The sequence below is a fragment of the Artemia franciscana genome, chromosome 1 (genome assembly GCF_032884065.1).
Source record: "Artemia franciscana chromosome 1, ASM3288406v1, whole genome shotgun sequence".
Lineage (NCBI taxonomy): Eukaryota > Metazoa > Arthropoda > Branchiopoda > Anostraca > Artemiidae > Artemia > Artemia franciscana.
The window spans coordinates 50,571,270-50,585,319 of NC_088863.1; the positions used below are offsets into that span (position 1 = coordinate 50,571,270).

The 14,050-nt window shown below is 38.5% G+C and overlaps 1 protein-coding gene across 1 annotated transcript in view; it reads left to right on the top strand.

Annotated features, from left to right (window-relative positions):
* The first annotated feature begins 6,089 nt into the window (after nucleotides 1–6,089).
* The window catches only part of LOC136031088 (uncharacterized), a 91,207-nt gene continuing 83,246 nt past the window's right edge, over nucleotides 6,090–14,050 (top strand). Inside the window, exon 1 of the mRNA XM_065710368.1 lies at nucleotides 6,090–6,233. Within this exon, the coding sequence (XP_065566440.1) occupies nucleotides 6,188–6,233 (46 nt within the window). The 5' untranslated portion in view covers nucleotides 6,090–6,187. The remainder of the gene's footprint in view (nucleotides 6,234–14,050) is intronic.

Here is a 14,050-nt window from a genome sequence, read left to right on the forward strand (position 1 = left end):
TTGCCCCCTTTTCAATACATCGTTCTTTGCACTAAAGTATGACTTCCTATTTCTTAAGAACGAATCCTGAAAGACAAGGAATGTTTTATCAGAATAATAAGCATTTTTAAAAGTTTTAAGGAAAATTTTATCGTAAAGGACGAGATACTGTAGAGAAGACAAAGCCCGCTCATACAACTAATAGCTTCTGTTTGTTTCAAGTTTTGATGTTACTCCTTACTTTCAGTTGAAAAAACTTGTTTGTTTTATTTGATTCCTGATCATTCTTAAATAATGCTGGGAAATCTGGCTTTTCTTCCATGGCAAATTCCTTCCTCCCCTCGGGAAATCTCTCCGTGGAAAGTTCTTCCCATGTAAAATATCAACCCAGGAAAATCCCCCCTGGCATTTCTATTCTATCAGAAAATTCCCCCTGGAAAATGTTTTGCAGACGAATCCGGCTGGATTTTAAAGGAGGATTTTAAATTGGTTTTTGAAGATCATCTATCCGTGGATGGTCCTTCTCTTGTTAATGAAGCGGTCTTTCTTGCAATTAAAACCAGGTCTTTTTAGTTAACAATCTAAAACTAAGTGCTGATAAGGACAGGAAAAGTGTGAGAATGTCAAAAACAACGCAGTTTTCTCCAGCTTTGGGGTAAAAGATGACGAATAAGTGAGTTTGACTCGGAAAAAAGTGACATTAGTGATCAGTTGAACATTACCGTTGTGACTGAACCTTCGAATTCAGCTAAATAATCAATACCAGATGCTGAAGTAGTAGCGTTTTAAACCAAACAAGGACTATCCTTTCCCAGTTCATGTCACAGACTAAAAAACAAGGAAGTTTAAAGTTGGCTGGATGGATAAGTACCCTTGGTTTGTATTTTGTTTAGTTAAAATTGGGTGTTTCTGCAAATATTGTGCTTCTCACGAAAAATTAGGGCTGCTTATCATGGAGCCTCGCCTGAGTTATAAAACGCCCTAGAAGACTTTTCTAAACATTTGTCAAACACCTACCATAAAGACGCTGTTGTTTTAGGGGAAAGTTTTCTGGCAACGGTGAGCAGGCAAAAAGCCTCTATAGTGGATGTCTTGAATACTCCAAAAAGAGATGAAAAAAAAAATAAACAGAAAACGGCTTCATCTCACCATAGAAATAATACTGTTGTGCGGACGGGAAGGACTTGTACTGGGCGAGGACGAGGGTTTAAGGATATTGATCTTTATAGGCCCTGTAAAAGAACTATGGAAATCTTAGAACCTTACTACGCCAATGGATGAAATACGATCCAAACATTAAAAAGGTGTTGGAGAAAAGCACGGGCATTGCCCAATGCTGTAGCCCCAGAATTCAGAACAAACTAGTCGATATTTGTGGACATCTCATTACTGCAAATACTGTTGATCAAGTGAAGTCAGCTCGTTTTTTCACCACCCTGATGGACGAGTCAACTGACATAATCAGGCAGGAACAGATGCCTCTAGGGCTTCGATTTTCGGACACCGAAACTTTCCAACTTAGGGAACAGTTTGTCGATTTTGCTGTTGTTGAAGACTTACGAGGTGAGAGCCCCGGTCAATTTATCTTAATTCAAATGTAGAAGCTTAGTCTCGATTTCAAACCATTCAAAGACAAGGGTCTGATGGGGCTACAAACATGAGTGGGCATTTGTGAGGAGCCCTGGATTCTATCTCGAAAAATATCCACTCGCCAAGTATGTTCACTGTGTCGCCCACTCCTTGAACTTGGTATTGACGGACTCGAGCAAATTCCCTGATATAATGAACTGCATGATGGTTATTCGTGAAACAGCTAATTTCTTTCATTTTAGTGCCAAGCGAAGTGTTGTCTTAAAAACTTTCAATGAAGTCAATGTTCAAGGAGTGCACAAAGTCGATGGGTTGAAAGACACGATGCGACATATCAAAGCAGTTAGTTGTTTTGATGTTTAAGGACCTAGAAGACATAGAGACAAATGGGTATCCCTCGGTGTCGTCAAAAGCTAAAAGTCTGCTCAATAGCATCCTGAGCTTGGACTATGTAGTAACCCTTATTGTGATGGATTTTTTCTAGGGTCATGCTAAATTTTTCTAAGCTGCTGCAGTCAGAAAACATCGATAGGGTTATGTGCCTTCAGTTTGTCGAAAGTGTGATAGAAATATTTATAGATGCACGAGGTAAGGAGGATGAGAAGTTCAGTCAGCTGTTTTTAGAAGTCACGTGCATATGTCAAGGACTGAAAATCACCATTGCCATGCCACGAAAGAGAAATGTCATCAACATCCCACATGATATCTTGGCAGAAAAGCACATAGGATTTTACTGTCAAGTTTCACTTTTCATCCCATTCATGGAACAACTCATACAATCAGTCGAATTTCGATTAACAAAGCACAAAGTTATTCTGAAAGACCTCAGTGGAACCGTTGTATGCCTCAGATCTAGCAAGCTCAGAGCCCGATATGAAGGCTAAGCTAAAGCATGTGTTGAGAGGTAATTTTCTTCAATGAAAAGATGAAAGCCTATCTCCGCAGCCGAATGAATGAAGGCCGACTAAATGGCTTGGCACTTTCGAATGTCCATCGAGAAGTTTCTGTATTAGTGGATGGGGTTTTGGAAAAGTTTGCTCTTAGCTCTGCTCGTAGGTTGCAATTTGCTATATAGGCGAGTCTCTATTTCTTGATATATGGTTTAATATGGTTTAATCTTCTGTTTTGAAGGATTTGGGTCCCCCCTCAAAACAAATTCCTGCGTACGTGACTTGCTGTGGGGGGTCATTTCCTAAGGGAATAGCTACTGGTCTTTTCTACTATGTTAAATAAAACGGTTATCTCAAAATTTTTAACAGATGATTTTTAGAATAAGGGAGGGGGTGGTTGTTTGGGGGCTAGATGTCCTTCGATCTTTTTGGTCACTTAAAAAGCCACTAGAACTTTTAATTTTTGTTCGAATGAGAACTTTGCCGATATTTTAGGACTATTAGTCTCATGTAAACACCCTTGGGAAAAAAAGACGCATCCGTGATTTGTCTTCTTGCAAAAATAAAACATTCCAAATTTTTTTAGACAGGAGCTTGAAACTTCTACAATCATGTTCCCGTATACGCTAAATCTTAAAGTGTGATTTTTATTAAAATTCATTGACTTTTGGGGGGTGTTTTTCTTTTTGGGGAATCAAGCAAATTTTCTCATGCTCGTAGCTTTTGCTTGGTGCTATTAGCTTAATGAATAATATACTTTTGAATTAGTATAAAGAGCCAACTTTTTAGTTATATCTATTGATGTCTAAATTCCGCATTTTAGAGTTTTGGTTACTATTGAGTTGCGTCACTCCTTACTTAAAGTTCTTTACCAGCCAAGGTGTGTAATAAGACAATGAAATGTGTGACGCCTCAAAATTTCTATGTGAAAGAAGATTTTGAGTGAATACTATTATGAATGAAAAGCTGTCTCTTTTATAATAGATTTTAGTTGCCTGGAGTTAAGTTCTAGGAGATTCTATTTTGATGTACTTTGTCTGCACTTCTCCAAAAGTAGCCATCGAGAAATAACATTATTCTTTGTTTATGCATTATATAGTGTATATAATGTTTGTTTATGCATTTAAATTTCATTTAAGCCTCCTTCTTTACCATGTAAATAAAAAGCCTTAAAGTATTCACTTTCACTTTCGTATTTAGGCACTACCTACTTAAGTAAAAAAATTGAAAGTACTTAATATAGAATATTCAGTAAAATCTTGGTTGAGTACTTAAGCTTAAAATTAGATACGGTATCGGAGTATTTGACCAAACATTGGCTTTAGCATATGAAAAATTAAATTGAAATCCCTTTGTTGATATGAAATCTATCTATATACATAAAAATAAGTTGTCTGTGTCTGTGTCTGTGTCTGTGTGTGTGTGTGTGTGTGTGTGTGCGTGTGTGTGTGTGTGTGTGTGTGTGTCGAGTGACGTCATGTTTGTGTGTCGACTGACGTCATGTTTGTCGACTGACGAAATTACTGACCGGGACATCGGGACACAAATGACGACCGGGACACCGGGACATAGGGAATATAAATGACGACCGGGACACTCAAAGAGAAAGCGACCGGGACACAAGGAATGTTCGATTAGCAATCATCATCAACAAAGCACCGGGACACAAATGACGACCGGGACACAGGGAATATAAATGACGACCAGGACATAAGTAAAAAAAACTGAAAAAACTAAAAAAAAGGTAAAAACTACAAAAAAAACTAAAAAGAAAAAAAAACAAAAACTAATAAAAAACTAAAAAAGCTAAAAAACTAAAAAAAACTACAAAAGAAAGATAAATAAAAAAAGGAAAAAAACTGAAAAATAAAGGAGAAAAACAAAACTAAAAAAAATAAAAATAAAAATAAAAGAAACTAAAAAGGTAAAAACTACAAAAAAACTAAAAAGAAAAAAGAAAAAAAACTAAACAAACTAAAAAAAAAGTAAAAACCAAAAAAAAACTAAAAAGAAAAAAAAGGGGAAAAACACAAAAATTTATTTCATTATATACCAATTCAAAAACGAATGTATATACAGACCGGGACACCGGGACACAAATGACGACCGGGACACAGGGAATATAAATGACGACCGGGACACAGGGACACAACTACAACGGGGACGTCGGGGGACACAGGGGGATATATAAATGACGACGGGGACACAGGGAATATTCGATTAGAAATCACTATCAACAAAGCTCAAGGGCAATCATTAGAATCATGAGGTATAACTAAAAACAACTAAAAAAAGGTAAAAAACGAAAAACTAAAAAAAAGACCAATTCAAAAACGAATGTATATACAGACCGGGACACCGGGACACAAATGACGACCGGGACACCGGGAAACAAGGAATATAAATGACGACCGGGACACTCAAAGAGAAATTACAGACTGGGACACCGGGACACAAATGACGACCGGGACACAGGGAATATAAATGACGACCGGAACAAAGGGACACAACTACAACGGGGACGCCGGGGGGCACAGGGGGATATATAAATGACGACGGCGACACAGGGAATGGTCGATTACCAATCACCATCAACAAAGCTCAACGGCAATCATTAGAATCATGAGGTATAGATCTGAATACAGATTGTTTTCCCATGGACAATTATATGTTGCATTTTCAAGAGTCAGTAAACCTGACAATCTATTTATATGTACAGACAATGGGACAGCGAAGAATGTTGTATATTCGCAGGTTTTACGTAGTTAAAAACATATATATATATATATATATATATATATATATATATATATATATATATATATATATATATATATATATATATATATATATATCTATATTCACAGGTGTGACACAGGGACACAACTACAATGGCGCGTAATTAATATGGCGCGTAACGACTTACGCGCGCGGGGGGGCTTGGGGGGGCGCGAAGCGCCCCCACCAACTAGGTGTTGGGGTGGTGCTTCGCGCCACCCCAACAGCTAGTACTTATAAAACATTAAGCCATAGCCTCTGGCTAACTTCAGTCACAAGAGTCGAAGCATACATTATAAATAGGATAGTCATGTTATTGGATTACTCATTGAATGAGCTTTTTTATCTGAGAAAAAAAAGCTACATCAGATATCAAGTTATATATTTATATAATTATTTATTATTTTGTTCAATATTGTAAAAACTTTGGCTCTAATTCTGAATTACTCACCAAAAGGGGAGGGAAGGGGCTCAGAATTTTTGAATTATTCCCATTTCTACAGTCCTGACCTTGAATCATCGAACAAGATATATGTACAGCAGATTATTTCGGAGGATTGTATTTCAGGAGATCGAGGCCTAATGTTAGTAAAGAATACCTAAATATAGGAAAGTAGATGAACCCAGTGCGAAACAATGGAAAAACTGTGGGAAAGTCATATTTAGCTACCGTTCCTTTGCCGCTTGTGCTCATGCCTGCCTGAAAAACTGCATTTGGGGTATTGAAAATGATGGCTTAAAAAAAACAAAAAGAAAACTTTTTTTTTTACATAGATTTGTGTTCACTTTCCTGCAGAGTCTCGCAATTCGAGTGGGAGTTTATACGGCTATCAAATTTTCAAGTCTTGGCACATTTTAGTCCCCAAAAGGAGAATGTTTTAGCATGGAAAAGCATAACTTTCGCCGTCGATTCTGGCAGTGCTGCTCCTCTCAGTGTGTTTATAGATAAAATGCAATCAGTGAATCAACAGGAAATACCAGTGGTCGATTTAAAAGGTAGGGAGTAGCTCAAGTTTTCGTTTATTATTGAATTCTGGGATAAAGGGTTAATTTTTTAATTTCCGGTAATAGCAAAAACTGATAGAAGGATGGAATCAATTCGAACCAGAGATATTAATTCTGGTAAATATGTCGTTGTTCATATTATCGACTTACGAATAAAGCGAACATACGACTGGATGCATTTTTTAAGCTCTTTGCGAATATATTAATCGCTTTTATTGCAAATTTTGTTTGTTTTAAAGATGAGGTCAGGTTGTTTGTTTTAAGTTTGAAACCAGTGTTTGAACCTTTTCTTATACCCAAAAACAAGAAATATTTTGGTCATTTTCAAGAGCTCAAAAAGAACTTAAATTTGAATTTGTGATAAAAGTGATTATTATATTCGTAAAGAAGTTAATAAAAGGCATTGAGTAGTATGTCCATTTTATTCAAAAGTCAATAATATGATCACCGAAAAATTTACCTCGAATTCTTCATAAGTTTAAATATAGGCTAGCTTTAACAGAGAAGTGACTGTTGGCATATCTTCCAAGCAAGTTTGAGTCATGTCTCCTTAGAAACTTGATTCCCTCCTCCCACAACAAAAATCTCTAGAAATAAAGTGAAATCTATGCTCTAAAAGATGATAGTAAATCCCCCCTTTAAAGGGGTGCAGAGAAGGGGGATTCTAGCGGGTTAACACCCCTTCCCCAGTGTTATTTTTCTTGTTCTCCAATGCTATAGGGAGCCAAGATCGTGTCTTGGAAACTTAGTTAAGTACGCGTTTTAAGAATGGTAAAATGGGAGGGTATTTATTAAGAAGTGAGAACTTGCCATAGAACGTCCTCTAGGCTGAACAGCAAGAGGCGAAATGCCGTACTAGTTCCATTCGGAAAGTGGGTGTTTTTATGGCCATGCATACAGAAGCAGTTCAAAGCATATCAAGATATTCATCTGGATGAGATGTAATTACATTGCTGTTAATTATAATAAGTCTAATTTTGTATTTTTTGGACGGTCTGGTAATTACAAACACATAAAACAAGAAGAACAATAGGGAATTTGTTAAGACAGTGGGAAACAAATTAGAATGAATATTTCGGTCCTATGTCCAAGGGCTGTCCTCAGCAGCACAAATAAGAAAAAACAACTTACAAGTGGATAAAATCAATAAAACTAAAATGAACCGTTTTTTCAAAACAGTCCCAGCATCCTTACCTCAGCGAAGTTCAACCAGGACTGGTAAATAAATTGTTATGAAACGAGGCAATTCATTGAAATGAATTCTGGTTCTGTGTTAATATCTATTGGTTTTTTATAATATTTCGTAAGGTCATTTTTAATTAAATTTGTGTATAGAGCTTTCAGTGAATATTTTCCTAAATGGATAACCTGTGAATATTAGGAGAATATTCACTGAATGCTCTATACACAAATTTAATTAAAAATGACCATACGAAATATTATAAACAAGACCTAAGAGCTCATATGGCACTTGTGACGAATCAAGAAGAGCTAAGAGCCAAGAGATCATATGGTATGAGCTCTAGCAAAATTCTATGAATCAATAGATTGATTTAAAAGGAAAATAAGAGGCTTAATGCCGGTCAGGATTTCAAATAAGAGCTCTGAGTCACGATGTCCTTCTAAATATCAAAATTCATTAAGATCCGATCACCCACTCGTATGTTATAAATACCTAATTTTTTCTAATTTTTCCTCTCCCTTTAGCCCCCCCCAGATGGTCGAATCTGGGAAAACGACTTTATCAAGTCAATTGGTACAGCTCCCTGACACGCCTACCCATTTTCATCGCCCTAGAATGTCCAGAAGCACCAAACTCGCCAAATCACTGGACATCTCCCCCCTCCCCCCAGCTCAACCAAAGAGAGCGAATCCAATACGGTTCCGTCAATAACGTATCAAGGACATTTGCTTATTCTATCCACCAAGCTTCATCCCGATTCCTCCACTCCAAGTGTTTTGCAAGATTTCCCCGTCCAACTCCCCCAATGTCAAATGATTTGGTCGGGATTTGAAATGAGAGCTCTGAGACATGAATTCCTTCTAAATATCAAATTTCATTAAGATCCGATCACCTATTCGTAAACCCCAATTTTCACGTTTTCCAAGAATTCCGGTTTCCGGAACCGGAACCGCCCCCAAAGTAACAGGATCTGGTCGGAATTCAAAATTAGAGCTTTAAAGTGCAAGAACCTTCTAAATATCAAATTTCATTAACATCTGGTCACCCTTTCGTAGGTTACAAATACCTCAATTTTCAAAATTACCCCCCCCCCCAACTCCACCAGAGACAGCAGATCCGGTCTGATTATGTCAGTAATGTGTCTTAGACAGGTTTTTATTCTTCCCATCCAGTTTCATCCTGATATCACCGCTTTAAGTATTTTCTAAGATATCCGGTTCCCCTCAACTACCCTTCCCCCCAATTATGCTGGATCCGGTTGCGATTTAAAATAAGAGATCTGGGTCACTTCTAAATATGAAGTTTCATGAACATCCGATCACCCCTTCGCAAGTTAAAAATACGTCATTTTTTCTAATTTTTCAGAATTAACTCCCCCCCCCCCGCCATAGAGCGGATCCGTTCCAATTATGTACATCACGTATCTAAGACTTCTGCTTATTTTTCCAACCAAATTTCGTCCCGATCCCTCCAGTCTAAGCGTTTTCCATGATTTTAGGTTCCCCCCACTCCAAACTCCCCCAAATGTCACCAGATTCGGTCAGGACTTAAAATAAGAGCTTTGAGACACGATATCCTTCTAAATATCAAATTTCATTGAGATCCGATCATCCGTTCGTAAGTTAAAAATACCTCTTTTTTTAATTTTTCAGAATTACCCCCCCCCCAACTACCCCAAAGAGAGTGGATCCGTTCCGGCTATGTCAATCATGTATCTAGGACTTGTGCTTGTTTTTCCCACCAAGTTCCATCCCGATCCCTCCACTCAAAGTGTTTTCCAAGTTTTAGGTTTTCCCCTCCAAACTCCTCCCCCATGTAACCAGATCTGGTCAGGATTTAAAATAAGAGCTCTGAGACACGATATCCTTCTAAATATCAAATTTCATTGAGATCCGATTCATTGAGATTCATCCTGATCCCTCCACTCCCAAGTGTTTTCCAAGATTTTAGGTTTCCCACTTCCAACTCCCCCCCCCCATTTTCACCAGATCCGGTCGGGATTTAAAATAAGAGCTATGAGACACGATATCTTTCTAAATATCAAATTTCATTGAGATTCGAACTCCAATTCGTAAGTTAAAAAATACCTCATTTTTTTCTAATTTTTCAGAATTAACCTCCCCCCCCCTAGCTACCCCAAAGAGAGCGGATCCGTTCCGGTTGTGTCAATGATGTATCTAGGACTTGTGCTTTTTTCCCCACCAAGTTTCATTCCGATCCCTCCACTCTAAGTGTTTTCAAAGTTTTAGGTTTCTCCCTCCCAACCCCCCCCCCAATGTCCACCAGATCTGGTCGGGATTTAAAATAAGAGCTCTGAGACACGATATCTTTCTAAATATCAAATTTTATTGAGATCCGATCACCCGTTCGTAAGTTAAAAATACCTAATTTTTCTAATTTTTCCGAATTACCCCCCCTCCCCCCAACTACCCCAAAAAAAGCGGATCCGTCCCAGTTATGTCAATCATCTATCTAAGACTTGTGCTTATTTTTCCCACCAAGTTTCATCCCGATCTCTCCACTCTAAGTGTCTTCCAAGTTTTAGGTTTCCCCCTCCCAACATCCCCCCCCATTGTCACCAGATCTGTTTGGGATTTAAAATAAGAGCTCAGACATGATCCTTCTAAATATCAAATTTCCTCGGGATTCGATCACCCGTTCGTAAGTTAAAAATACTTCTATTTTTCTATTTTTTCCGAATTAACAGGCCCCCCACTCCTCCCCCCCCCAGATGGTCAAATCGGGGAAACAACTATTTCTTATTTAATCTGGTCTGGTCCCTGATACGCCTGCCAAATTTCATCGTCCTAGATTACCTGGAAGAGCCTAAAGTAGCAACCGGGACCGACAGACCGACAGAATTTGCGATTGCTATATGTCACTTGGTTAATACCAAGTGCCATAAAAACCAATAGATATTAACACTCCCCTAAAAGTCAAAGAATCTAAACGAAAATCCCACCATCTCATTCAGCGTATCAGAGAACCCATACTGTAAAATTTTCAAGCTCCTATCTACAAAAATGTGAAATTTCGTATTTTTTTGCCATAAGACAGATCACAGATGCGTGTTTATTTTCTTTTCTTTTTTTTTCTTTCTCCCAGGGGTTATCACGACCCAGTGGTCCTAGAATGTCGCAAGAGAGCTGATTCTAACGGAAAATAAATTTCTAGTGTCCTTTTTAAGTGCCAAAAAAATTGGAGTGCACCTAGACCCCCTCCCACGCTCAGTTTTTTCCCAAAACAAACGAATCTAAATTTTGAGATAGCCATTTTGTTTAGCTTAGTCGAAAAACGCAATAGCTATGTGTTTGGGGACTGCTTACTCCCTCACAGTCCCCAGGGGAGGGGCTGCTAGTAACAAAATTTGACCACTGTTTGCATATAGTAATGGTCATCGGGAAGTGTACGGACGTTTTCAGGGGGATTTTTTTCTTGGTTTTTTGGAGAGGGTCGGGGGGAGGGCATTAAGAAGAAGAACCTTTCCATGAAGGAATTTGTCATGAAAGAAAAGAATTTCCATGAAGGGGCGCAGTATTTTCTAGCATTATTTAAAACACATTATTTTTTCAACTGAAAGTAAGGAGCAGCATTAAAACTTGAAACGAACAGAGATTATTACGCTTATGAGGGGCTCATCTCCTCCTAACAACTTGCTCTTTATGCTAAAGTGTTTTTAGTATTTTCAACTATTTGTTCTACGGCCTTTGTAATTCTTAAAGAAGTGGGACAAAATTTAAGCTTTATTGTAAAGAACAAGGTATTAACGAGGGGGAAAACCCCCTTAGAGACGTAATAAAAATATACGAATATAGGAGTTCGTTACGTAAGTTAATTGGTAAGTGATGTATATTTTTACTAATAAAAATATTTGTAAACAAGAGCTAAGAGCTCATATGGCACTTGTGACGAGGCAAGAAGAGCTAAGAGCCAAGAGATCATATGGTATGAGCTCTAGCAAAATTCTATGAATCAATAGATTGATTTAAAATGAAAATAAGAGGCTTAATGCCGGTCAGGATTTAAAATAAGAGCTCTGAGTCACGATGTCCTTCTAAATATCAAAATTCATTAAGATCCGATCACCCACTCGTATGTTATAAATTCCTAATTTTTTTCTAATTTTTCCTCTCCCTTTAGCCCCACAGATGGTCGACTCTGGGAGAACGACTTTATCAAGTCAATTTGTGCAGCTCCCTGACACACCTACCCATTTTCATCGTCCTAGCACGTCCAGAAGCGCCAAACTCACCAAATCACTGAACACCTCCCCCCAACTCAACCAAAGAGAGCGAATCCATTACGGTTCCGTCAATCACGTATCAAGGACATTTGCTTATTCTATCCACCAAGCTTCATCCCGATTCCTCCACTCCAAGTGTTTTCCAAGATATCCCCCTCCAACTCCCCCCAATGTCAAAAGATCTGGTCGGGATTTGAAATAAGAGCTCTGAGACATGAATTCCTTCTAAATATCGAATTTCATTAAGATCCGATCACCTATTCGTAAAATAAAAATACCCCAATTTTCACGTTTTCCAAGAATTCCGGTTTCCCCCTCCAACTCCCCCCAAAGTAACAGGATCTGGTTGGAGCTGTAAAGCGCAAGACCCTTCTAAATATCGAATTTCATTAAGATCTTGTCACCCTTTCGTAAGTTACAAATACCTCAATTTTCAAAATTCCCCCCCCCCCCAACTACACCAAAGACAGCAGATCCGGTCCGATTATGTCAGTCACGTGTCTTAGACAGGTTTTTATTCTTCCCATCCAGCTTCATCCTGATATCACTGCTTGAAGTATTTTCTAAGATTTCCGGTTCTCCTCAACTGCCCCCCCCCAATTACGCTGGATCCGGTTGATATTTAAAATAAGAGATCTGAGTCACTTCTAAATATTCAAAATAAGATTCAAAATAAGAGATCAAAATAAGAGATTCAAAGATTCAAAATAAGAGATCTGAGTTATGAGCTCATTCTAAATATTAAGTTTCATGAAGATCCGATCACTCGTAAGTTAAAAATACGTCATTTTTTCTAATTTTTCAGAATTAACAGCCCCCCCCCACCCCAATAGAGCGGATCCGTTCCACTTATGTAAATCACATATCTAAGACTTCTGCTTATTTTTCCCACCAAGTTTCACCCCAATCCCTCCAATCTAAGCGTTTTCCATGATTTTAGGTTCCCCTACTCCAAACTCCCCCCAATGTCACCAGATCTGGTCTTATCTTAAAATAAGAGCTTTGAGACACGATATCCTTCTAAATATCAAATTTCATTGAGATCCGATCACCCGTTCGTAAGTTAAAAATACCTCTTTTCTAATTTTTCAGAATTAACCCCCCCCCCCAACTACCCCAAAGAGAGCGGATCTTTTCCGGTTATATCAATCATGTATCTAGGACTTGTACTTATTTTTCCCACCAAGTTTCAACCTGATCCCTCCACTCTAAGTGTTTTCCAAGTTTTAGGTTTCCCCCTTCCAACTCCTCCTCCCCCATGTCACCAGATCCAGTCGGGATTTAAAATAAGTGCTTTGAGACACGATATCCTTCTAAATATCAAATTTCATTGAGATCCGATCACCCGTTCGTAAGTTCAAAATACCTCTTTTTTTCGAATTTTTACCCCTTAGAGAGCGGATCCGTTCCGGTTATGTCAATCATGTATCTAGGACTTGTGATTTTTTTTTCTCCCCAAGTTTCATCCTGATCCCTCCACTCTAAGTGTTTTCCAAGATTTTAGGTTTCCCCCTTCCAACTCCCCCCCTCCAATGTCACAAGATCCGGTCGGGATTTAAAATAACAGCTCTGAGACACGATATTCACCCGTTCATAAGTTAAAAATACATCATTTTTTCTAATCTTTACAGAATTAACCCCCCCCCTCCCCCCAGCTACCCCAAAGAGAACGGATCCGTTCCGGTTAAGTCAATCATGTATGTAGGACTTGTGCTTATTTTTCCCACCAAGTTTCATTCCGATCCCTCCACTCTAAGGATTTTCCAAGTTTTAGGTTTCCCCCTACCTACCCCCCCCCCCCCAGTGTCACCAGATCTGGTCGGAATTTAAAATAAGAGCTCTGAGACACGATATCCCTCTAAATATCAAATTTCATTGAGATCCGATCACCCGTTAATAAGTTAAAAATACCTCATTTTTTCTAATTTTTCAGAATTAACCCCCCCCCCCCCCCAACTACCCCAAAGAGATCGGATACGTTCCAGTTATGTCAATCATGTATCTAAGACTTGTGCTTATTTTTCCCACTAAATTTCATCCCGATCCCTCCACTCTAAGTGTCTTCCAAGTTTTAGGTTTCCCTCTCCCAACTCCCCCCCCCCAATGTCACCAGATCTGTTCGGGATTTAAAATAATAGCTCTGAGACTAGGTATCCTTCTAAATATCCAATTTCATTGCGATCCGATCACCCGTTCGTAAGTTGAAAATACTTCAATTTCTCTATTTTTTTCCGAATTAACGGGCTCCCCCCCCCAGATGGTCAAATCGTGAAAACGACTATTTCTAATTTAATCTGGTCCGGTTCTGTATATGCCTGCCAAATTTCATCGTCCTAGCTTACCTGGAAGTGCCTAAAGTAGCAAAACCGGGACCGACAGACC